Here is a 24,356-nt window from a genome sequence, read left to right as displayed (position 1 = left end):
TCAATAGTTTAATTGTTTCAAACCTTCTTCTCTCCCCCTTCCGCTCTTTGTGACCAATGGAAGCCGTTGCCATGCAGCACTACAATCCTGCCGGGAGATGTAAAGAACCGTTCTTCTGAAAGACATGTGTCCTGGCTTGGCAAGGAGTCTCCACCATTGCGGCTAAGGGAGGAAGTTCGTGCTCATGTTCACCGGTATCCTGGTGGACCTGGACCAAGAGACTCACATGAAGATGCGCTTCAGCGACAGCGTCGTAAAGAGAACAGCATTATGCGTGGACTCAGGCAACTTGTATCACGTGATGGATTTATGTGCGAAGAGCGTATTGGTCTCCTTCCATCAGAATGGCCTGGCCGTGACTGTATGAGCTCTAATGAGGGGATATACTCACCAGGATGTCGACCCGCTTTGACCATGCAAAATTCTCAACACCTTCATGTAAAAAAACACTCTTACGAATCAGATTCGCAAGATGATAGTGGGGAAGACTCACCTATAACTCAGGTAGCAGTTTCTTGCCATGACTGGACACTACCATCATGTCTACGGCTATCGCATGACCTGCCTGAAGGTTTTTTCGGGCTTGGATCACATGGTGACCTGCTAGGTTCAGCTCGCTGCCTGTCACGGCTACAAGCTTCGATGCCACGATGCCAACGACAAAGGCGGAGGCTCAACTCAGGTGAATCAAGAGCCAGCTTAGCTAACCACGCTGTCAAAAATGGTATAGAGAGGCATGACTCAGACAAAAGGAGGCCACATAAAGGTGTAACAGGATCAGTAACTAAAGATTCCAGGTGCATAGGTATGAAAGATGATCAACGTGACCCCAATGTGAGAAGCAGGGCAGTATCTGTAACACATATGTTACACAGGACAGATGCTGGTTGTGTCACAGCACTCTGCAGCCAAGTTGTTTCCCTTGCCAGTCCTTCAGTGGCACTTGCTGATAGTCCTAGCATGCTTCAGTTTGTAAGAAGCTTGGCAGGGAGCCCAGGGAAGGAGGATTGCCAGCAAGGCCTGTCATCGACACGTGAAAGTACAGGGAGCTCCACCTTAGCAGTATCCCAAGAAGAACCTGCTCCTGTAGATTATATGGTGCTGGATCCAGAAGGTTCACTTGCTTTTGAGATCAATAATGGCACAGCGATTTCTCCCACTGATGAAGAACCAAGCCATGATGATTCTGCATCGCCACACCACAAGGTAGCAGTGAGCTCTATTGTGGCCCTTACCACAAATGTCTCATCAGACAGTATGGTTCCTGCAATTCCTGCAACACTAATAGAATCTAAGAGTCAGCCAAAGCTCATTAAACCCATGTGCAGTCCAAAGCATAAGAGTGGTGTGGTGTACTCTGTTAGCTTTGCTGCACCAGGTATCTCTAGGGCTAGACCCTCTTCCAGTTGTAGCCCCCAAAAAAGCAGAAGTTTACCGCAAGGTCCAAGAGACTCAGAGAGGCAATGTAACACTAATGAGAATGAACCTATGAGTAATGAAAATGAGCAGGACAAGGCAAGTTCCCCTTTTAACTCTGGAAAGTCTTCAGTTATGTCTTCCCCGGCTAAGCTTTCTCGCTATCTTAAGGTTTCAACGACTGGAAATGCTACAAAAAATGTGGACAGCAGCTGCCTGAAAACCAAGGGAGAACGTGGTTTGACACAAAGGGTTTCACACCTCCCGAGGAACTCAAGATCACCTTCTAAGAGTGGTGAATCCCCTACAAAACATATAAACTGTAGTAACGGTGGTCCTACACATGCAACGCAAGATGTTTCAACTTCTGCACAGGTAAACATTCCACTAAATACCAGAATGCCTATAGTTTCATCAAGGCAGTTCTTAAACAGCAATGCAACACTTTCCCAGCCAACAGCAGAAATTCCCACAACTAGTCTTATACATTCTGAAAATAGCTCAGGTACGGTATCTCCTGAGCAACCGGAAGAGCCTGTACGAGACAGCCCAGCTATGCCCTGCCGCCTGCAAGCACCTTCACCTCCTGGACGTTCTGCCTCATTGCTGATCCGGCCCAATTATGATATCCCACCAAGCATGACTCTGTTAAGGCCCAACTATGGGTCTCCACAAACCCAAGCCCATCATGGAAAGGTGAGACTTGCAAAAGAGAAATCAGCATCAACAAAAATGGCCAGCAAACTACCCACTAGCTCCCCATCACATGCTGCTCGGTCAACGATGATTACTCCAAATAGATTGGGTGCACAGCGGCCTCTCTTACTTGGAACAATGACGGAAACTTCACAACAAGTAACATTTATCTATTCACAACCAAAGTTACCTCTTCGGACCATAGCCAGTGCACCGACATCGCCAATGCATGTGATGGAATCGGAGAAAATCCAAGTTGTGAAGGTTACAACAGCTGCAGAGAAAGAAAGCAACTCATTAGCAACTCAACCTATGGAAAATGTTCTGACAATGACTAATGGAGTCAAATCAAAGCCACATATAATGCAAAACTCTAGTTGTAGCATTGGCATTAAAGAGTTGCCATCAAATGGCAAGACCTTGCACCCTGAACATGAACCTTCAGCGGATTCCTTCTTATTAGCCAAACAGCAAACAAAGTATGGAAATGCAGAAGTTTTCAGCTCTAAAATTGGAATAATGGTTGGAAATCCTCAGATGGAGGTTGAAGCAATGATACCACCATTAATTTCATGTTGTACTGACAGTTCAGCACCACGGCCAACAGACTGTACAGAGAGTGAGGACTTCCAAAGCTTTAGCAAACAGGCACCTCAGTCACCTAGCTGTACAAGACCATACGCAAAGCCGGCACTAGGCATGAGTGGCACAAAGGCTCGTAGTCTGAGTTTCAGTTCCCATTGCAGCCCGCGAGACCGGGTCTTGCCACCCAGCTCACCAGGAGACCTGAGTCCCAGAACACGCACACACATCATCACAAACACAGCTGAAAGAGGCAGCCCGCTAGCCAGGCAGCTATCTAGTCCCATGCCAGAGAGCCCAAGAACTGTTCCCGAGCCAAAATCAGATGGTCCTTTGGAAGGAGCGGCTGCACAGTCATCGCCCTCGCTGTATGTTGCCAGCAATTCTGAGCAAAACTCATTTGATAGCAACGAAGGAACCCAATGCTCAAAAGAGTCACCGAAAGCTCTCTCACCTAATCAGAGGAAGTGGGGAGGTGTAAATTGTCAGGGCTTTGAAGAGGCCTCCATTTTAAGTCAAACAACTGAGAAAGTTCCAAAGAGTAGTTCTGATGGTAAAAACAAAAGCAGCCCAAGCAAAGTCACAACTTGGTTCCCCAGCAGAAGAGGCAGTGATAAAACGAACTCAAAAGCACATGCCGCTGCATTAGCAGTAAGTGCTGCAAGGCAAGATGACTCTCAAGCTGTCGAAGGTCAAGGCATCTATTTTAGAACTGAAAGCCGCAGCCCACTAGGGAAAAGCAATGTTAAGTGTGTGGGTCAAATGAAACCTCATAAATTGCCCACTAAATCCGAAGTTCAGAAAGCTGCTATTAAGCCTGAAAGTGGACAGTCACTTTTAAAGATGAATGGACAGAAAGCTTCAAATGCCATCGGAGATTACGGGGTGTCCACACAAGCTGAGAAAGCAGTATCAGTATTGCACAGTGTCACTCAAAAAGAAACCATCATGTGGGACAACCCACAGCTAGCAAGTGATGGTGATGAGCAGGTGCATGTACCCAGGCCAAGTATACTTGAGCACAACAGCATAAAACAGGCCGAGAACGCAGGAATTAATTGGCATTCGGTTGCAGACAATTATGATTTGACATCTGTTGAAGAATTTGCAAGATGTCCAGAGCAGGATAAGTGTAACCTCTTGTTGCAGGCCAAACCAAACAGCATGGTCCAGATAATTTCCACCAGAAGTAGGACCGAAGATGGTGGCGGCACTGATCAACCATCAACGGGACATCATAGCAAAGATAGATCTGATTCAAAGCCGAACACGGATGCGAGTCCAGAGTCAATTTCTAAGACCCCCAGCTCACCAGGTGCTTCTATTGAAGAGAAGGTGATGCTTGGTATTCAGGCAAATGTTATCCGGAAGTCTCAGGAACAACAGAGTTGTTCACGTACAAGCTCAACAACTGCTGACGGCAAGCCTCGGTCAGGTGCCGCATCTTCTTTTGCAAACTGGTTCGGTTTTCGTCGGAACAAGGCAAGCTCTGTCGCGACAGTAATTCCAACTGAAATTGAAAAGAAAGGGAGCAATAGGGACGTCTTGGGAGAGGGGAAAAAGGGAGGTGAAACTCCAAGGAAAGAGGAAAAAAGAGAGTGGACGGCATTGGGAAGACGGCTCAAAGCCAAAGGGAAGCGGGCCGATGGGAAACAGGAATCGGTTATGGCAGCAAGGAGGTCACCTGAGGCAGAAGGGAAAATGGTTGCAAGCCCAGGAAAGGAGGTCATGGACTGCCTCGCTTCAGAACCAAACGGCTCTACAAGCAACGAGTTCCTGCAAGAAATCCTAAGCAGGTAAATTTCAATGTTTTTTCAGAAATCCAGACTCTTAAGTTGGCATCCAAGCTTGCTTGGAGCAAAATCATTTGGGTGCACCACCTTTCCACACATTTGATAAATTGCTGTCGTTCATAATACCATTAGCATAAATGTGCTGCAATGAGGATTTAAATGCTACATCGAAACGTTTTTGCATTTTGGAATTGCTAATTGCTTTATTCCAGGAGTAAATGTCCAAGGTGTCGCACCATGGAGCATGGCTTCTTTCAGAACGCACATTCACCTTGTTATTCTGTGACAGTTATTGTGCCTTTTAAATGTCTTGCAATTGTTCAAACCTTTCTGCTGATAACCATGAACAAAATTGATATTTACCCTCGCTAGAGGAGAGGGTATTGCATTTGAGTCCGTTTGTGACTTGCCGGAACGGATTCCGGCAAGTATGTTGGTTGGTTGGTTTGTCTGTCTGTCTGTTTGTTTGTGCGCAGTACTACGTCTACATCGTTGCACATAGCATCGCCAAACTTTACACACATATTTGCCTTGCCCTGGAATAGACTGTGCCCAATTTTTAACTCTCTAGGCCTCATGGTCACCCAAAACGTGAAATCAGGGGGGTCGAGTTTTCATTTAAAATATATTTCAAACCACTATAACTCTAAAAGTACAAGAGATATGCATACACTTACTATTACTGACATATAGGAAGTTACATACGACATTTCATTTGGCACCATGACCTTTGACCTTGAGTGACCTTGAAAGGTCAAACTCAAGGTCAAAAACTGTTTTTTTTTTACTAATAACTCTGTCAAACATTATCCGATTCCCTTATAACCAACACCAAAATGTTCATTATTCAATTCCCGAAAAATAACATGTGGCATAAAATGGTCAAAAATGCTGAGTTTTAATTATTTTTGGGGTCAAATGTCAGGGGGCCAAGTTTTCATTGAAAATATATTTCAAACCACTATAACTCTGAAAGGACAAGAGATATGCATACACGTACTCAGTTACCTTCCATTGCTTAGCGTATTTACATTTATAGATTTCCCACCATTTTGATCCAAAATGGCCGATAAAAAAGTACATTCCGGCAAGTCCTCGGTCTCTGACCGATTTTTCATTTGTCTGTCTGTCTGTCTGTCTGTTTGTCCGCACAGAATAAATATGATTTTCTCTGCAACCATTGGTCCAATTGACAGGAAATGTTCACCATACAGTCACGTGAAAAAGTAAGTACACCCCATGTAAAGTTTTGACTTTTTCAACATATTTCAACATACAGCTATTTGATCTTCATTTCAACAATATTGATAGATAAAGGTGATATAATATAACAAATATCATGAAACATTTACATTTTGTAGTCCATTGTATAATTTAAATAAACATTAAGGCAAATTTCGCATGTGGAAAAAGTAAGTACACCCTTGGCTCTAATAGGTGGTATTGCCCCCTTTGGCAGAAACAACCTCAAGTAGGCGTTTCTTATAACTGTCTACCAGTCTCTGACATTGACTGGGAGAAATTTTTGTCCACTCCTCCATGCAGAATTCTTTCAGCTGTGCGATGTTTGAGGGGTTTCTTGCATGCACAGCTCGTTTCAAATCCCCCCACAACATCTCGATGGGATTTAGATCCGGGCTTTGACTTGGCCATCCAGAACCCTCCATTTCTTTCTTTTCAGCCATTCCTTGGTGGATTTACTGGTATGTTTAGGGTCATTGTCATGTTGCAAGGTCCTCCTTCGGTTGAGCTTCAACTTTCCGACAGATGGCTTCACATTATCCTCAAGCACCCTCTGGTACAATGAAGAATTCATTGTGGATTCTATGATTGTGAGCTGCCCAGGCCCTGATGCAGCAAAGCTGCCCCAAACCATAATATTTCCACCACCATGCTTTACAGTTGGTATCAGGTTCTTGTGGTCAAATGCTGTCTTTGGTTTTCGCCAAACATGTCTTCTGGTACTGTGGCCAAATAGCTCTACCTTTGACTCATCTGTCCAGAGCACATTGTTCCAGAAGTGCTGGTCTTTGCGTCGGTGTTCATTGGCAAACTTTAGTCTTGCCCTGATGTTCTTTCTGGACAGCATAGGTTTCCTCCTGGCACACTTCCCATGTAGATCAAATTTGTGCAGCCTCTTTCTAATGGTAGACTCGTGCACTTTGACATCAACAGTGGCAAGAGCTACCTGTAGGTCCCGTGATGACATTTGGGGTTCTTCGAGACTTTTTTCAGCATCTTGCGGTCTGCTCTCGGCCTGAACTTGCTGGGGAGGCCTGGCCTGAACAAGTTGGCAGTTGTTTGGAATCTTCTCCACTTGTAGATGATCTTCCGGACAGTCGAATGATTGATTTCAAATTGTTTGGAGATCTTTTTAAATCCCTTCCCAGACTCGTAGGCATCTATAACCTTCTTTCTGAAGGCCTCAGAGAGCTCTTTTGATCTAGGCATGGTGACGCCACACACTTCAACAACAAAGAGCAAACCAAACTAAATGTCTGAGGTTTAAATAAGACAGGTTCCTCCAAGATCCTCTCTAACCCTGTTCTAATCATTTGCACCTGAGCTGGTGCACCTGGTTCTAATTTTAGGTATTTGAAGTAGTGATAAATGTAGGGGTGTACTTACTTTTTCCACATGCAAAATTTTCATTTATGTTTATTTAAATTATACAATGGACTACAAAATGTAAATGTTTCATGATATTTGTTATATAATATCACCTTTATCTATCAATATTTTTGAAATGAAGATCAAATAGCTGTATGCTGAAATATGTTGAAAAAGTCAAAACTTTACATGGGGTGTACTTACTTTTTCACGTGACTGTAGGTTCACCTCCCCCTGTATATTTTTTTATGATGAGTATGACGTCATAGGTCACGTGGTATAGGCGCCATCTTGGAAAAACCAAAAAACTTTACACCTCTATATCCCCAAACGCTCTGCATCGACAAAATTGAGACACGGCTCATTGTAAAGAACTCTCCATGGGGAATAACGTATGTTAATGATGATGTCAATGTCATGTCAATGTCATATCATAGGTCAATGTCAATGTCATATCAATGTCATAGGTTCCTCCATTATGACGTCATAATTCGACAAGTACAAAACTTCAACCGATAAAGATAAAATTTATTGAGGATCATCTATGGATAAATTGGTGGAGAAAAAAAGATGACGTCATCGGTCACGTGGTTCGGCTGCCTTATTTGTTTTAACACAAAGCCTTAAAAACCACGAAAAACACGTCCGGGCGAGGGTCTGCAATCTCTGATTGCTCTTTCATGTTCATCTTGGATCTAGTGGATTATGTATTTGATAGCCCAGTATACTGTAATATGAAGTGTTCACATTGGGTACGTAAATGTCCAGCGTATTGGTGATTTCTGTGAACTTTCATAAATTTCTTTCCTGGCCCAATCTGAAACCTTCCAGTTTGTTGGCATTCGATCAGAATCATTGGGAAAAATCGAAAACTAAAAATGGGTGTAAAACACGAAGAAAAAGGAGCTTTATTAAATTATAAACTTATCTATCAAGTAGCTTGCGCTAAATGATTTTTGGTTGTATTTAAGTTGACATTGAAGTCAGTGAAAAGAGCTTATTTACATTGTTCATCCTGTTTTTCTACTTCTGGCCATGATGCTAACTAACGAAGATAAAATTCAGATATTTTGGCTTCTGGAATTGTATGATCCAAACCTCTCTTCACCATGCTGATTTGCATCTCAGCAAAAAAAAGTGTTTTTGCTGTTCATATGCCATGGGAATAAGAAGAATATAGACCTCTAGCTCCAAGGCTTCTTTTCCACAAGCAGATTACCCATTCATGGTGCAACCATCGACCGACTAAAGACATGCTCCCTCCCGGTGTAATTAATTATTTCAGGAAGAGAGCTTGGAGCGGAGACTTGGGGAGAATTATTACCTTTCGATTGGCGAGCTATCTGGAGAATAGAAACATTCACTCATGCACAGTTATTACTTGTGATGTGAGCCACAATCAATAGGAATTGTCCACGCTGCCCTTGTTCTTGTTCCACCATGATGCCTTCTCGGATGCACCACCTCTCTGAGTGTTCAGTCGAATCCCCTTTTCCCAAGTCTCTGGTGACGTGTCTGAGTGCTTTTGAAATGTGTGGAATTGCGAGCACAGATGGAGAAGCATCCTGCTGCTCTGGTCGACATCGTTTCTCCGATTTTGTTTTCGCCCAACGTTTGACTTGATTGTGCTTCAGTACACCTGTCTCAGCAATGTATGATCTTGCTGCCATCCTTACTTTGCGCCTTAAGGTGTTTTATTTTCAATTGTGTAAGTTTTGCATCGTCGATTGTAGTGATAATCAATGGCATGAAATGGATGTATGTTTAATCCTAAGATATTAGAAGCTGTTTTAGTTATCCTTTGGAAGGATGTATGTCAGAATGTCTCCCCTACAGCAATGGTTGTTCTTAACCTTTTTCTCAAAAGGACCAGCAAAGGTCACGATAAATGACCGCCAATTGGGAACGACGTAATTAAATACTTCAGCATGCCATATACCTCTATTTACTTTTTACAGTAATATTTTGTTTCTTTATAAGTACTGAATGTATCATGAACAACAGTCAAGGAATATATTATAACTAGTTGAGCCCGCGGAACTTCTGTGCCACAGACAGGGAAGATTTGAGGTGGGGGGGCACTTTGCCAAGAGAATACGCAGCTCCATGGGATAAATATATTCATTGCTCTGGTTAAGGTGTGTGTGAACTGTGAATCCTCCTGTTATGACAATAAGATGTGCAGAAAAACGCTGTTTGTTTGCGAAGTAAACATGGCCTCGGGAAAAAGAAATATTACCTTGATATTCCCTCAATATTCTAGGGCCTAGAGGAAGGAAATCTCAACTTTAGTGTGGCTTGCAGTTGCAAGCTACAGAACCACTCTGCGTCACTCACTTTCAGGATTAATCACAATATTCCGATTTTATTTTTTTTTTAAACAAGAAATAAGTCCAAAAATTCATACCGTTTATTGATTCAGAAATTTCGCAATGGTACTTGCCAACGTTTTAACCGCTATCCATGGGACAACTCGGAAAATGTTCTATTGGATCCTTTATGTTTAATATAATAAGTGAAAGCGGATGAGACAGTCAGGTCCTCCTTAGAATGATAGACTGTGGTGCAACACCCTACAGGTGTGCAACACCCTCCGGTATAATATAATATAATAAATCTTTATTGGCCCATATTTAGGGAAATTATTCATTGGTTGCAAGCTCACCTCCACTCATTCACTGCTCACCTCCAGTCATTTGTTCCTCTTTTCCCATCTATGGAACCAACTTCCACAATCTCTTCAATCTCATTCTCCCCTCCAGGGTTTAAACGCAGGTGCGCACCACCATCTCATATCACCCCCCCCCCCCCCATCCAAAACCATGATCTTTTCTTCCCCCGTTAACCTGACCAAAACCTGCCTCCTTCTAATTTTTTCCTTTCCTTTGTGAGAGTTTGCTTCAGTATCCATCTTGTCCACCCCATTGACCTCATTCTTCCCCACATTCCTTATTTCCCTTTATTTTGTCTCTTCTGTTCAATGAGCATTCCAAGTTTTCCTCTATTTTGTCCCTCAATCCTGCTGTTGGTGTGTCCCTCTCCTTCCCCTTTCTTTATACTGTTCCTTTTCTACTATTATGTCCTGATCCATTATATGTTCCAGCTCCTTCAAAGGCCTCAACTTTGTATTTAAAAGAAGAAAAAATTGTGAACCGTCATGAAAGGTTTATTGTCGGATTCTGTTCAACCAGGAACAAAACCCAGACTAGGTTACACAAAAGTGAAAAAAAAAGTTGTGAATACCAGCAAAGAACTACTTGTCTCCGTTGGCAGCAAAGCAAAATATAAACATGAGAATAAAATGGGTAAAGCTATCTGCCACAAAAGATCACAAAGCGCTGACGTTTTGGGCCTTGCCCTTCGTCTCAGAAAAACAGGCCCTGCCACTGTGGGGCTTAAGAGGTTAGGGCACCTGAAGCACTGGGGTCTCAAGGAGGCATGCACATACTGTATGTGTGGACTGGAAAAGGGAATTTTATAGTCCGAACGGTCTGGGAGCGTACAGGTGATCGGCTTAACCTGTCACATTCCATGAGGAGCGCCATGCTGGGATGATGTGGAAGTATTTCCTGTGGATACTCGAGAAGTCCAACATTATTTTTTTCTCTGACGAAGGGCAAGGCCCAAAACGTCAGCCCTTTGTGATCATTTATGGCAGGTAACTTTAACCATTTTATTCTCATGTTTTTACCTGCGACGTGTCACGGGACTACAAGAGCTCCACATGGTAGGTGGTGGTGTGAATATGGTTCTTGTTGAGGGTCGATTTTAGAAATGTGCACCCATTGGTCGGCCAGCTTCCGGACCACACCCACATTTGTCGCTTAACTCCACCCGCCATGGCAGACAGACAAAATAATATGGCCGCCGTCTTGGTTTTCTGGTGGGCCTTAGACATCAGGCCTGTAGGCCTCTGCTGATTAAACACTGCCCAGGTTTGTTGCATCAGACTTCCATTGGCTTTGTTTGGGTTGAGTGTTATTCACGATGAGGGACTTTGAAAAATCGAATCAATGTCGAATAAAAATTATTAGTGAGGTTTAATCAAGCCCGTCAGCACGCACAGAACCCACCTCCCTAAAAAAATACCTTTACATAATTTTTGAACAGTCCAATTTTGGAGTTAAATAATCCGTGACTGGGTGACGAATAAGCTCGTTCTGATATAACCGTGGCGGAGGGTGACATGGATAAGAGGTGTCGAGTTAATATTTTAATAGCGCATTAAATGCATGTTTCCCAATCGGCCCAGTACCGGATTTTGTCGTAGGTTGGGAACACAGTGAGGTCATTCTTGTTATACCCATAAGTGAGTATTGCTACATTACTGATGTATTTTTAAATCATGCTTGAGGATGTACTTGGGTCGACAGGAAAACGAGTACAAGCCATTCGACTATCTTGCTTATGTAATTGCCACATCTGTATAACTTGCATAATTCTTCCTGAATATTTGTATTATACCTCCAAGGGCCATTCATAAGGTTTTGAGCCAAATCCAAAAGGGGAAGTTGTGGTTGGACTATTGAAATTCCACACATTTAATCCAGATTTCTCAACATAATCCCATGCAACTTGTATGTCTTTCTCCCATTGGTATTCGAGTGTCTGCAGGCTGTCCAATAAAAAGGATTTTTTTTCCTGGTACTGTAACACATAAGCAGTTATCAGCAGCATAACCTATCTCTTCATCAGAATGACCACTTTTGTTCAAAAAAAAAACATCTTTAAATTTGTTTTAGAACTTTGGCCAACTGCAAATTTGTTTTAATTGCCAAAATCAAGATTCTCTATTCACCTTCACTCTTTCATTCCTCTTTTCTCCTGCCTCTGGGACAAACTCCCTCACTCTCTTCAATCCCACTCCTCCCTCCAGGTCTTTAAAACAGCTGTTCACCACCATCTCTTATCTTCTCCCATCCAAAACCTTGATCTTTTCTACCCCTGTTAATTCACCCCAGATCCACTTTTCTGAAATACCGACTTCTTTCCTGGAAGTCCTAGCAGTGTCCATGTGTTTTTTTGTTTTTTTTACCTCTCCCACCCCCCACACCCCTTCCCATGCCTCATCCCCCCAAGCCCTCTCCCTCCCACAGATCTTCCGATGTCCATGCTCTCAAATGTTGTACTTGTGTACTTCCCCCTCTCTCCCCATCTTGTCTCCCACTCCCTTTATTTCGCCTTATGTGTCCGTTTGTTTTTTTAGTCATTAATGTTAGCTCTTACACGAGCCTCGATATTGTATCCAAAAAAAAAACTCCTGGAAGAGTTGCATTCCCTGGAGCTACTAGGCCTCACATCCTATATTTGGCAAAACACATCTCCAAAATGAACTTTAAGCTCATCTCAATCGCTTCATCTCTCTATTCTCTCGTCTGTGGAACCAATTCCCTGCATCTGTTGTGTTATGCCCTTCCTGTCTTTAAAAAAATTCTGCCTTTCCAATCATCGTGCTTTCACCAAATGTATGTCCTGTTCTCCTCTCGTTTGCACTCTCCCGATATTTTTGATTTCGCCATTCATACACTCATGGCTGCCTCTCTGCTCCCCTTCGACCCTCCCTCAGTGTGCGAACCTATGGCACTCTGTCATTACCTCCTCCATGAGGCTAAATTACTTTATAGAAAAGAAAGAAAGACTCCAAATGTTTTCTTCAGATATTCCATCACATTTGGCAAGTGAAAGAAGTCCGATTCTGCCAAGTCGGGTGAATGTGCCAATTGGGCTCAAATCCACAGCAACGCACAGTTAGTACTGTTGGTAGTGAGCAGGAGAATCGTTCTCCAACATGAGAACTCCACTTCTCAAACTTTCACCTGTTGTTTCTGTTTCGTCTGATCTCTAACCTGAATCATCTATTACTAAAAGCAGAGATTCTTTGTCTTGGAGAATATTTTTACGAAAAAACAAGAAAATTAAGAAAATCCATAACAAGCAGCTCTCGCCCAGTAAATGCACCCGCCGCCATTTTTGCATGAACAAGCTCTGAGCCAATCAGGTGAAAATGGGTCGTGCGTTAGACTTGGCTATGCCGAGCCTTAGAACAATTCTCAACAATGCAGACCAGATACAGGCTTCTGCCCAGTCCACCACTTTGTTAACTAAAAATAGTTAACCCATTCAAGGAGGAGTTTGTCGAAGAAGATGGAGAGATGGATAAGCTTGGTTCAGTAGGTGTAAGTGCCACAGTAACCTGCACAGCATCCGTATGAGTGGTGAAGTGAGCGCTGACGACCACCTTGAATTCCCCGAACTGTTGATACCTCCACCACCGAAGGTGGATGGAGGTTGTGTTTTCACCTATGTCTGATTGTCTGGCTGTCGACTTGTTTGCGACCAGGATATCTCGAAAAAGTTGTGAACGGATTCAGAGGAAATTTGGAGTAGAGGTGCGGTGTGTGACTAGGACGATTCGATTTGAATTTGGTGAAGTTCCGAATCCAAATCTGGATACGAGAGTTTTATTTTTGTTTTTCAAGTGATTCTTAACCATTGAGTGATAGAGCCAAAAACAATATATAACATGATATTTGAAAAAGTTTTGGATGAGTTATGACAAAACTTGGTGGACGAGTTGGTTCGGTGACGAGAACAAGCCGATTCGATTTTGGTGCAGGTCTAGATCCAGATGTGTCCTTGCGAGGTATCACTCGTGTTGTTCTCTTCCCTGTATAAGGAGTGCGTTCCAATGGTACCAAGCTCCTGCCCTGCTTTGACCACAATTATCCTCCACTCCCCTCCATCCTCAGCCAAATGTCTCCACCCTCCAACCACTCACACCTTACTGATATCACTCTTCACACAATCCTCCCATCTCAACCTCTTTTCCTCCTACCTCATTCCCTCAACCTATCCGCTGTAGTTATATTTCTCAAAGCAATTTCCTTTCGGCCTGGCCTCGATGAGGACTATGTAGTCCGTGCCTGGAGCCTTCAACATAAACAAGAACAAAAAAAAAATAGAAAAGTCTATAAAAGTACACGGAAGGAGCACACAAGATACAACAACAACAACAACAAAGTGTTCTAAAATAAATAAATAAAATTTGTTTCACTTCAATTTACATCCTCATTGAGATTCACTGATATACATGAAATAATTAAAACAGCTGTTCACCACCATCTCTTATCTTCCCCCATCCAAAACCTTGATCTTTTCTACCCCCGTTAATTCACCCCAGATCCACCTTGTTTGAAATTCCAACTTCTTTCCTGGAAGTCCTGGCAGTGTCCATATGTTTTATACCTCTCCCACCTCCCCCCAAGCCCTCTCCCTCCCACAGATCTCTCGATGTCCCTGCTCTCAAATGTTGTGTTTGTGTCCTCCCCTCTCTCCCCATCTTGTCTACCGCTCCCCATGTTATATGTTTTATGTGTTGGTTTGTCTTTCTGTGTGATTAATGTTAGCTCTTTCACGAGCCTCGATCTTGTATACAAAAGAAAAAGAAAAAATGTTTGTGAGGTGCAACATGCTGTGATTAAATCCGTCAGCGAAGCGACAGGTAGGCACGCCTAGTAATATCTGAACAGTATTCTCCTGTGATTTTTTCGACCACATTCCAGATAATCTTCCTTGATAACAACACCTGCATCCTTAAAGTAAAACAAGCCATCAGATTTCCTGCTGCTGCTTTTGAAGTTTTGGGGAGTTGTAATTCCAGTATGCTTCCATGAAAAGGATTCTGGATTTTGGTTTCTGGATTCTGGATAATCTTGGGCAAATATATGAGAAAGAAAATGTCTTGTATGTAAAAATAGATAACATTTGTCCAACAATGGTATCCAATTATTTCTGCTGTTGACACTTGCTTCATCTTGGGCAAATCCTGTGGATTATCTTGGAAGCAGCCCCAAGTTGCTGTTTCTTGTTCAGGGTTGATTGGGAATCCATAAAGCTGTGACCTTAATCATATGAAGGTGTTGCTTGATGATTGCTTCCTTCAACACTTGCCATACTGACTCCCACATCCAGTGATCATGCATGATGATCGATTCCAAAATATTAATATTTTGATCATTCATTGCTTCAGCCTTAGAACATGTGTGTGTGTGTGTGTGTGTGTGTGTGTGTGTGTGTGTGTGTGTGTGTGTGTGTGTGTGTGTGTGTGTGTGTGTGCATGTGTGTGTGTGCATATGTGGGTGTGTGTGCATGTGTTTGTGTGTGTGCATGTGTTTGTGTGTGTGCATGTGTTGGGGTGTGTGTGCATGTGTTGGGGTGTGTGTGCGTGTGCATGTGTGTGCATGCATCTACGTGTGTGCGCGTGTGCGTGATGCTCTTCTTTCTCATTTTGTCCCTTCAATTCCGAGCTATACCAGTTAATGCTCCCCTTGTTCTCCTGGTACCCGTTAATGTGCTGTACTTGCCTTCTACACCCTCCATTCCTTTTTATCACTTTAGCCATGCCAATATCAACTTGACCCCTCTCTCCAATCTCCACTGCATTCCTTTCTTTTCCAAGCTAAATAGCCCTGTTTTTTGTTGTTGTTTTTTTTTCATAATTAAGCCATGCTCGACCTGTGATTATCCCAGGTGCCAAGCACTTCATTGAAAGATGAAAAAATGCAAATCCTCCTATCACTCTCCAATTAATGAATGTCCTTTCTGTACTATATATAATATGGCAACCAGAACTTCGCTCGACACTCCAGATAATGCCTGATTATACTTTTATAAAGTGACATTGCCTTTGCCATGTACTCCATTACTCTAAGCACGAATACATCCAAGGATTCTAATCGCCGTCTGGCATTGATAGGATGGCTAAAGTGACCCCTCAATTTCACATTGACATATACCATCCTGGTCACCTCTCGGTCAACATTACTGTTAAAGAAGGGATCCTGAAACTACCTTGATTTTTTTCTCCACAACTGCCTCTTGTGTCTTTTAAACTTTGTGTGTGTGTGTGTGTGTGTGTGTGTGTGTGTGTGTGTGTGTGTGTGTGTCCCTGCCTGTCATCTCCACACGCTGGTGGGCCCAAGGAGATAGAACGGAGATCTACTGGGTTTCAAAGTATCCACCTCCATCAGTGTGTGTGCGCGAACGCATATGGTGCGTGTGTGTGTGTGTGTGTGTGTGTGTGTGTGTGTGTGTGTGTGTGTGTGTGTGTGTGCGTGTGCACAAAATATGTGCAACATGCCACACAAGGCACGTGAACACACACCACCACAAAACATGCCACGCACAATCTGCGTGCACACAATACAACATCTGCACAACATGCACATGTGTATACAATGCATACAAACAACATGTGTGCATACAATACACAGCACATGGTGCCACACAAAACAAAACAAAACATGCCAAAGCAAAAACAAAACCAAAGCCAAACATACGTACAAACAACAATCATGCATGTGCATGTGCGCATGCAAACCATGACCCACGCACAGATGCATGTGTGCGTGTGCACATACGTGCACCACCGGTCCCCTTTCCTCCCCATGAAAGACACCCACTAAGCCATTGCATTAAGCATGCCACTGGATCTCACAGAATTTGGTTCCTTGCAGGCATAACATGGCAAAAAGGGAGTCGCCAAATCATGGTTTTACGCTCTCAGCATGATGAGGTCAAAGAAACCCAGCAAGTTTCCAGGCCAGGCAGCGTCCCAGGTGACCCATGTGACTTTTGACACCACACACGCAGCCTTCTCACCCCACCAAAGGTGCCGCACACCTAGAAGCCGCCGCATCCGGCACGCTCCTCGTTCCCACCTTGATCTCCCCAGCCCTGATGGACGGAGCCCTGCAACATTAGGTTTGTCAATGTGTGTGTGTGTGTGTGTGTGTGTGTGTGTGTGTGTGTGTGTGTGTGTGTGTGTGTGTGTGTGTGTGTGTGTGTGTGAACTCTTCCATGAACATTAGGAACCATACAAAAAAATGCAATGCTGAGCATCATCCAGCAAGTACAATTTTCAATTTTGAGAGTGTTTGTACATATTATTCTGACTCAGCTAGGGTCGAAATCGAACCACCAACCTCACGGACTCAGAGGGAGTGCTCCAACCATTATTTCACTGAGTCTGGGTATTCTCTTTAGTCGTTGGAATCCATCATTTCATAAAGGTTGTCTTGGCTTGTCAAGGGAAATAAATTCAAATTTCAGAACAAACATTTGTAATCATTTATCGTTCCGTTATATCAAACATTTGTTAATTTGAATTTTCCACAGACAATAACTGTTCAGATTTATGGGATTCTTTAGTTGTCTTCTGGAGCTCACATTGTCTTATTTTAGTCCTCATTGGACATAAGGTCTGGCACATGAAACATGAATGCTGGAAGCAAACACAGTTAGACACATCACATACATATTGAACTAAAATGGCCTTGTCATGTTTTTTGTTTTTCTTGCAATAATAGGCATATTATGTGTAGGCGATTTGATGTTGTTTTTGTTTACTTTCTGATGTTCGTGTAGAGAAACCCTTTGCCTTTTTTCATTCTTTGTAATCTATTGTTGAGCCCAGTGCTATTGGTATATTCAATACATGGCCTCGTGATGTATGTTTGCAAACTGAGGTGGTGCAAGTAATTGCCTTATTCCTGGTCTGGCTTCTCTTTTTTTTCCAACTGTATTGTTTTATTCAAAGGTGAGTACATTTTTCAAAAAGGAAAATTATAAAAATCTCGGGTTATAGGCTTTCCACATGGAATGCCTCTTGAATTGAGCTCTGATAGAAATGCCAAACAAGCTTTAACCCTGGATATATTACAATAACTTGCTGGATAATTCACAATAAGGCCACCATGTGCAAAGTAATTACTAATGTGTCATTAGATGATTGCTCACAACTACAGAAAAATATATTTCCTTTCGTTTGGTGATCTTTCAGAAGTAGTAAATATTTCACTTTTCAACCAAGAAATATTTAAGTTGAATGTTCCTTTAATAATTGTGAACGGCTCACAAATTACAGAGACCAACAATTTTAAAGTCTTATTGTCACAAAATGATTCTTACTCCAAAGTATTAAATATTTGTTGTTTTCAGTTCATCGTTGTGATTAATTTTAACAACCTGCTGAATTGAACAAATATATAAGAATTTGCCTCTCCCTTTAATATGGATTACATTCTATGCTCGCACTACTGTTGCGATAAAGGATGCAGGCTGTTCAAAATGTTCATTTCTACAATCGGGATACTTGGAGTTGTCAAAGATGCGATTAAAAAAGTGTAATGTCGATATATAAATACAATATATATATTGTATTTATATATCGACAAAAAATTATATCGATATAAATATATCGATAGAAAATACCGTATAATATATCGATATATATATAATATATCAATATGAAATATAAATATATTGATATATATAATATAATATATCAATATAAATATATTGATATATAATATAATATATCAATATAAAATATAAATATATTGATATATAATATAATATATCAATATAAAATATAAATATATCGATATATAATATAGTATATTGTAGCGGTTACCGCTGGGTGTGCACAATCGCCTTGCACCTGCCAGGACGCGGCCAGGGCGCAATCGCCATGCCGGGCTCGTCCGGACGGGCCCAGACACGCCTCTCCCGGGCATGCCCGAACTCGCTGTTCCCGGGCTCGCCCGAACCTCCCGGGCACGCCCGGTCTCGTCTTTCCCGGGCATGCCCGCTCTCGCCTTTCCAGGGCTCGCCCAGAACGCCCGGACATGCCCGCTCTCGCCTTTCCAGGGCTCGCCCAGAGCGTCCGGGCATGCCCGCTCTCGCCTTTCCAGGGCTCGCCCAGAACGCCCGGGCATGCCTGCTCTCGCCTTTCCAGGGCTCGTCCAGGACGCCCGGGCATGCCCGCTCTCGACTTGCCAGGCCTCGTCCAGCACGCCTGGGCAGGTCCAGACTCGCCTTTCCAGGACTCGCCCTTGACACCCGGGCATGCCCGGTCTCGCTTTTCCTGGGCAAACGCTCCGGCATAAATGTGTATATATATTGCTGCCCGATAAACGGGCTTTTCAGAGTACCCGAGTTTGATACGTGCAATAAAGCAACTCGGACGAATTTCCGTCTTTGGTCGCGTCAATTCTTTCGACTCGCGTTGGAGCACAGCTCCTTCATTGGTGACCCCGAACATGGACACGGCAGTGGCTCTTAAACTGCCTACCTTCTGGGAGGCTCAAGCGGCTGTTTGGTTCGCCCAGGCGGACTCCCAGTTCGCCCTGCGAGGCATCACCGCCGACGACACCCGCTTCCACCATGTCGTGGCAGCGCTCGGCTCCGCCACCGCGGCCCACGCCCTGAGCCTCCTCGAGCGCCCGCCAGCTGCTGACAAGTATGACGCGATTAAGACGCTCCTCCTCTACGCTTTCGCCCTCACCGGCGGCACGCGCACGGCGCCTGCTCGACCTGCCCGAGCTCGGCGACACGCGCCCGTCCGAGCGCATGGACTACATGCCCTCGTTGCTCGGTGAGCACTCTCCGGATTTTCTGTTCCGCGAGCTGTTCCTTCGCCAGCTGCCTAACCCGGTACGCCTCGCCCTGGCTGGCACGTCGATCACAGATCCCCGCGCCCTCGCCAGGGAAGCTGACAAGATCTCCTCGGCGGGCCAGCACATCGGAGCGGCTACCTGGAGCCCGCCGCCGTGCGAGGCGACGCCCGAGCGCCCTGCGCGGTTGTAGGCCGAACTGCCGGTGCAACTGGCGGCCGCCACGCCACGCCGACCGCTTCCAACACGACGGCCGGGGCCTCCACCTGACCAGGCGTGGTGTTATTACCACGCCAGGTTCGGACACAAGGCTCGGACGTGCCGACCCCCGTGCACTTTCGGCAAGTCGGGAAACGGCCGGGCCGGCGTTCATCACCAGCCATTAGCGCCGGCCACTCGGGCAACTTGCTTTTTATTAAGGACAAAGCGTCCGGGCGGCGTTTCCTTTGTGACACCGGCGCCCAACTGAGCGTCATACCCGCCTCCGAGCAGGACAGGCGGAACGCCGTTGGCGGCCCCTCTTTGGTCGCTGCTAATGGATCGGCCATACGCACTTTCGGCCCGCGCGACGTCACCCTCTGCTTCGGCAGCCAGCGCTTTCAGTGGACCTTTGTGACCGCCAGCGTCCCCATGGCTTTGCTGGGCGCCGACTTCCTCTGCGCGCACGGGCTGCTGGTCGACGTCAAACGACGTCGCCTTGTCAACGCCGAGACCTTCAGCTCCCTGGCGTGTACGATGAGCAGCTCCGCGCTGACCGAACTGGCATGCGCCCTCCCGACGGCGAACGAGTTTGCTCGCCTGCTCACGGAATTCCCGGCCCTCACCCGGCCAAGCTCGCCGTGGCAAAGGCCGAGTTCGACGCGTTGGAGCGCCTCGGCATCGTGCGGCGCTCCGATAGCGCGTGGGCCTCACCACTGCACATCGTGCCAAAGCCGGGGGGCGGATGGCGCCCGTGTGGCGACTACCGCCGCCTCAACGACGCTACCACCCCCGACAGGTACCCGATCCCACATATCCATGACTTTTCCGCCCGTTTGGCGGGACGGGTCATATTTTCAAAAATTGACCTGATACGGGGATACCACCAGGTACCTGTCCGGCCGGCCGACGTCCCGAAGACGGCTGTCATCACGCCGTTCGGCCTGTTCGAATTTTTGAGGATGCCATTTGGCCTCAAGAACGCGGCCCAGGCGTTCCAATGCTTGATGGACGGCGTGCTGCGCGACCTGCCATTTCTTTTCATCTATCTGGACGACATCCTCGTCGCCAGCACGTCCCGCACCGAGCACCTCCTCCACCTCCGAACACTGTTCGGTCGCCTCAGCGAGCACGGCTTAATTGTCAACCCGGCCAAATGCCACTTCGGCACGACGACCGTTGACTTTTTGGGCCACCGCATCACCAAGGCCGGGGCCGTGCCGCTGCCGACCAAGGTCGAGGCCATCACCACGTTCCCGCATCCCCGCTCCATCAAGGCCCTACAAGAGTTCCTCGGCATGGTGAATTTTTATCACCGATTCGTGCCCCGCGCTGCTCAGCTCATGCGGCCCCTTTACGAGGCCCTCCGGGGCAAGCTGACCAAGCATGACATCGTCTGGTCCGCGGCCATGGACGCGGCAATCGCGAGCGCAAAGCGGGCCCTCGCCGATGCAACGCTGCTGGCTCACCCGGTGCTCGACGCGCCCATCGCCCTCACTACGGACGCCTCCAACTACGCGGTGGGCGCCGTCCATGAACAATGGGTGGACGGGGTTTGGCAGCCACTCGCTTTTTTCAGCCGGCAACTCCGGCCAAACGAGTTAAAATACAGCACGTTCGACCGCGAGCTCCTCGGTCTATTCCTGGCCGTTCGCCATTTCCGCCACCTCCTGGAGGGCCGCCCGTTCATGGCTTTCGTCGACCACAAGCCATTGTTTTACACAATGGCCAAAGTCACGGAGCCGTGGTCGGCCCGCCAGCAGCGCCACCTCTCCGCCGTGTCGGAATTCACCACGGACATCCGGCACGTCGCCGGCAAAGACAACGCCGTGGCCGACTGTCTTTCTCGGGCCAGCGCAAACGCGGTCCACCTCGGCGTGGACTTCGCGCTCATGGCGGCCGACCAGACCACCGACACCTCGGTGCAGGCCCTCTGGGCGGCGGACACGGGCCTCCGCCTGGCCGACATCTCCTTCGCGGACACTGTCCTGCTCTGCGACGTCTCCCAGGGCCAGCCTCGCCCCATCGTGCCCGTTACCTGGCAGCGCCGTATCTTCGCCTCCATCCACGGCCTTTCTCACCCGGGCCGGAAAGCTTCTCAGAAGCTGGTGTCGGCGCGTTTCGTCTGGCACGGCCTTCGACGGGACGTCCGCGACTGGGCCAACGCCTGCACGGCCTGCCAGCGGGCCAAGGTCCACCGCCACACCCAGGCCCTGCTGGCACCTTTCACCGTGCCTGAACGGCGTTTCAACCACATCCACGTGGACCTGGTGGGTCCCCTGCCCCCATCGCGGGGGTTCACCCACCTGCTCACCATGGTGGACAGGACCACCAGGTGGCCGGAGGCCGTGCCCCTCACCTCCACCACCACCGCCGACGTGGCGCAGGCGTTCATTGCCACCTGGGTCGCGCGTTTCGGTGCACCGGCGGACATCTCGTCCGACCGCGGCCTACAGTTCACGTCCGAACTTTAGGGCGCGGTCGCCCGCTCGTTGAGAGTCACTCTGCACCGCACCACGGCCTACCACCCCCAAGCCAACGGGTTGTGCGAGCGGTTTCACCGCTCCATGAAGGCCGCACTCATGGCCGGCCTTCAGGACGACGGTTGGGCCGACCGGCTGCCGTGGGTCGTTTTGGGCCTCCCCACGGCCCCCAAGGAGGACCTCCGGGTGTCCGCCGCCGAGCTCGTCTACAGCCAGCCGCGCCGCGTCCCGGGCGAGTTCGTGCCCGACGCTACCAGTCCCTGGTCCGCCGCTGGCCAGCGCTCGGACCTCCAGGAGGCTGCCTGATGATTTGCCCCCGTGCCAACGTCCCGCCACGGTGGCCCCCAGTCCTACGTCCCCCCGGCGCTTCGCACAGCGGAGTACGTCTTTGTGCGTCATGACGCGCATCGGGGGCCACTCCGGCCGCCGTACAACGGGCCCTTCCGGGTCCTGCGACGGGGCGACAAGTCCTTCGTCGTCGACTTCGGCGGCCGGTCGGACTGGATTTCTGTGGACCGCCTCAAACCGGCGCACGTGGACGTCGAACAACCACCACGGTTGGCCCTTCCTCCGCGGCGAGGCCGCCCCCCGTCCACAGTTCCCCCCCGCTCGACCACCCACCACCACATCGGACCCCCCCCCCCCCCCCACGACCCTCCAGGGGTCGCTTCGGCCGGGTCATCCGGACCCCCCTTAAATTGACCCTGCCGGTGCAGGTCGATTCGGGAGGGGCGTGTGTAGCGGTTACCGCTGGGTGTGCACAATCGCCTTGCACCTGCCAGGACGCGGCCAGGGCGCAATCGCCATGCCGGGCTTGTCCGGACAGGCCCAGATGCGCCTCTCGCGGGCATGCCCGAACTCGCTGTTCCCGGGCGCGCCCGAACCTCCCGGGCACGCCCGGTCTCGTCTTTCCCGGGCATGCCCGCTCTCGCCTTTCCAGGGCTCGCCCAGAACGCGCGGGCATGCCCGCTCTCGCCTTTCCAGGGCTCGCCCAGAGCGTCCAGGCATGCCCGCTCTCGCCTTTCCAGGGCTCGCCCAGAACGCCCGGGCATGCCCGCTCTTGCCTTTCCAGGGCTCGTCCAGGACGCCCGGGCATGCCCGCTCTCGACTTGCCAGGCCTCGTCCAGCACGCCCGGGCAGGTCCAGACTCGCCCTTGACACCCGGGCATGCCCGGTCTCGCTTTTCCCGGGCAAACGCTCCGGCATAAATGTGTATATATATTGCTGCCCGATAAACGGGCTTTTCAGAGTACCCGAGTTTGATACGTGCAATAAAGCAACTCGGACGAATTTCCGTCTTTGGTCACGTCAATTCTTTCGACTCGCGTTGGAGCACAGCTCCTTCAATATCAATATAAAATATAAATATATTGATATATAATATAATATATCAATATAAAATATAAATATATTGATATATAATATAATATATCAATATAAAATATAAATATATTGATATATAATATAATATATCAATATAAAATATAAATATATCGATATATAATATAATATATCAATATAAAATATAAATATATTGATATATAATATAATATATCAATATAAAATATAAATATATTGATATATAATATAATATATCGATATAAAATATAAATATATCGATATAAAAGATAATATATCGATATAAAATATAAATATATCATTATATAATATAATATATCAATAAAAAAATATAAATATATCGATATATAATATAATATATCAATATAAAATATAAATATATCGATATATAAGATAATACAGTGAAACTTCCTCCAACGCGGGGGATACGTTCTGGGATAACCTCGTGTTGGAGGAATTCGCTTTGGAGGAATCATTAAGTGTATGGGGAAATTGGGGATATGTTCCAGGTTCCCAAAAAACTGACCCTAAAACAGGCTTTCTTGCTTTTCTTTTTTTTACATGTTTCTTTGTATGGAATGGTGCAGCATTATTAAATATACATTAAAATAAGTGTTAGTATCATAATAATACTGTATTATTGCAAAATAACTCACCTTATTGTGAGGTGGTTGTTGGAGGTTTGGGTGATTATTTGCTGGTGGATCTTCTGTTTCTTCATCAGGTTGGGCTTCCTTCTTCAGGTAATTATAGATGCTAATGGC

At 46.5% G+C, this 24,356-nt stretch overlaps 1 protein-coding gene across 4 annotated transcripts in view; it reads left to right on the top strand.

The window, feature by feature from the left end:
• The window catches only part of LOC137431166 (uncharacterized), an 808,282-nt gene that overhangs the window by 669,458 nt on the left and 114,468 nt on the right, over positions 1-24,356 (top strand). For all 4 annotated transcript variants that reach the window (XM_078781584.1, XM_078781583.1, XM_078781585.1 and 1 more), the window contains one exon: positions 64-4,490. In XM_078781584.1, the coding sequence (XP_078637710.1) occupies positions 64-4,490 (4,427 nt within the window). The remainder of the gene's footprint in view (positions 1-63; positions 4,491-24,356) is intronic.

This window comes from Myxine glutinosa, chromosome 7 (genome assembly GCF_964187855.1).
Source record: "Myxine glutinosa chromosome 7, kmMyxGlut1.1, whole genome shotgun sequence".
Classification (NCBI taxonomy): Eukaryota; Metazoa; Chordata; class Myxini; order Myxiniformes; family Myxinidae; genus Myxine; species Myxine glutinosa.
Note: the sequence above shows the minus strand (reverse complement) of the source record. Positions and strands in the feature narration are given on the sequence as shown.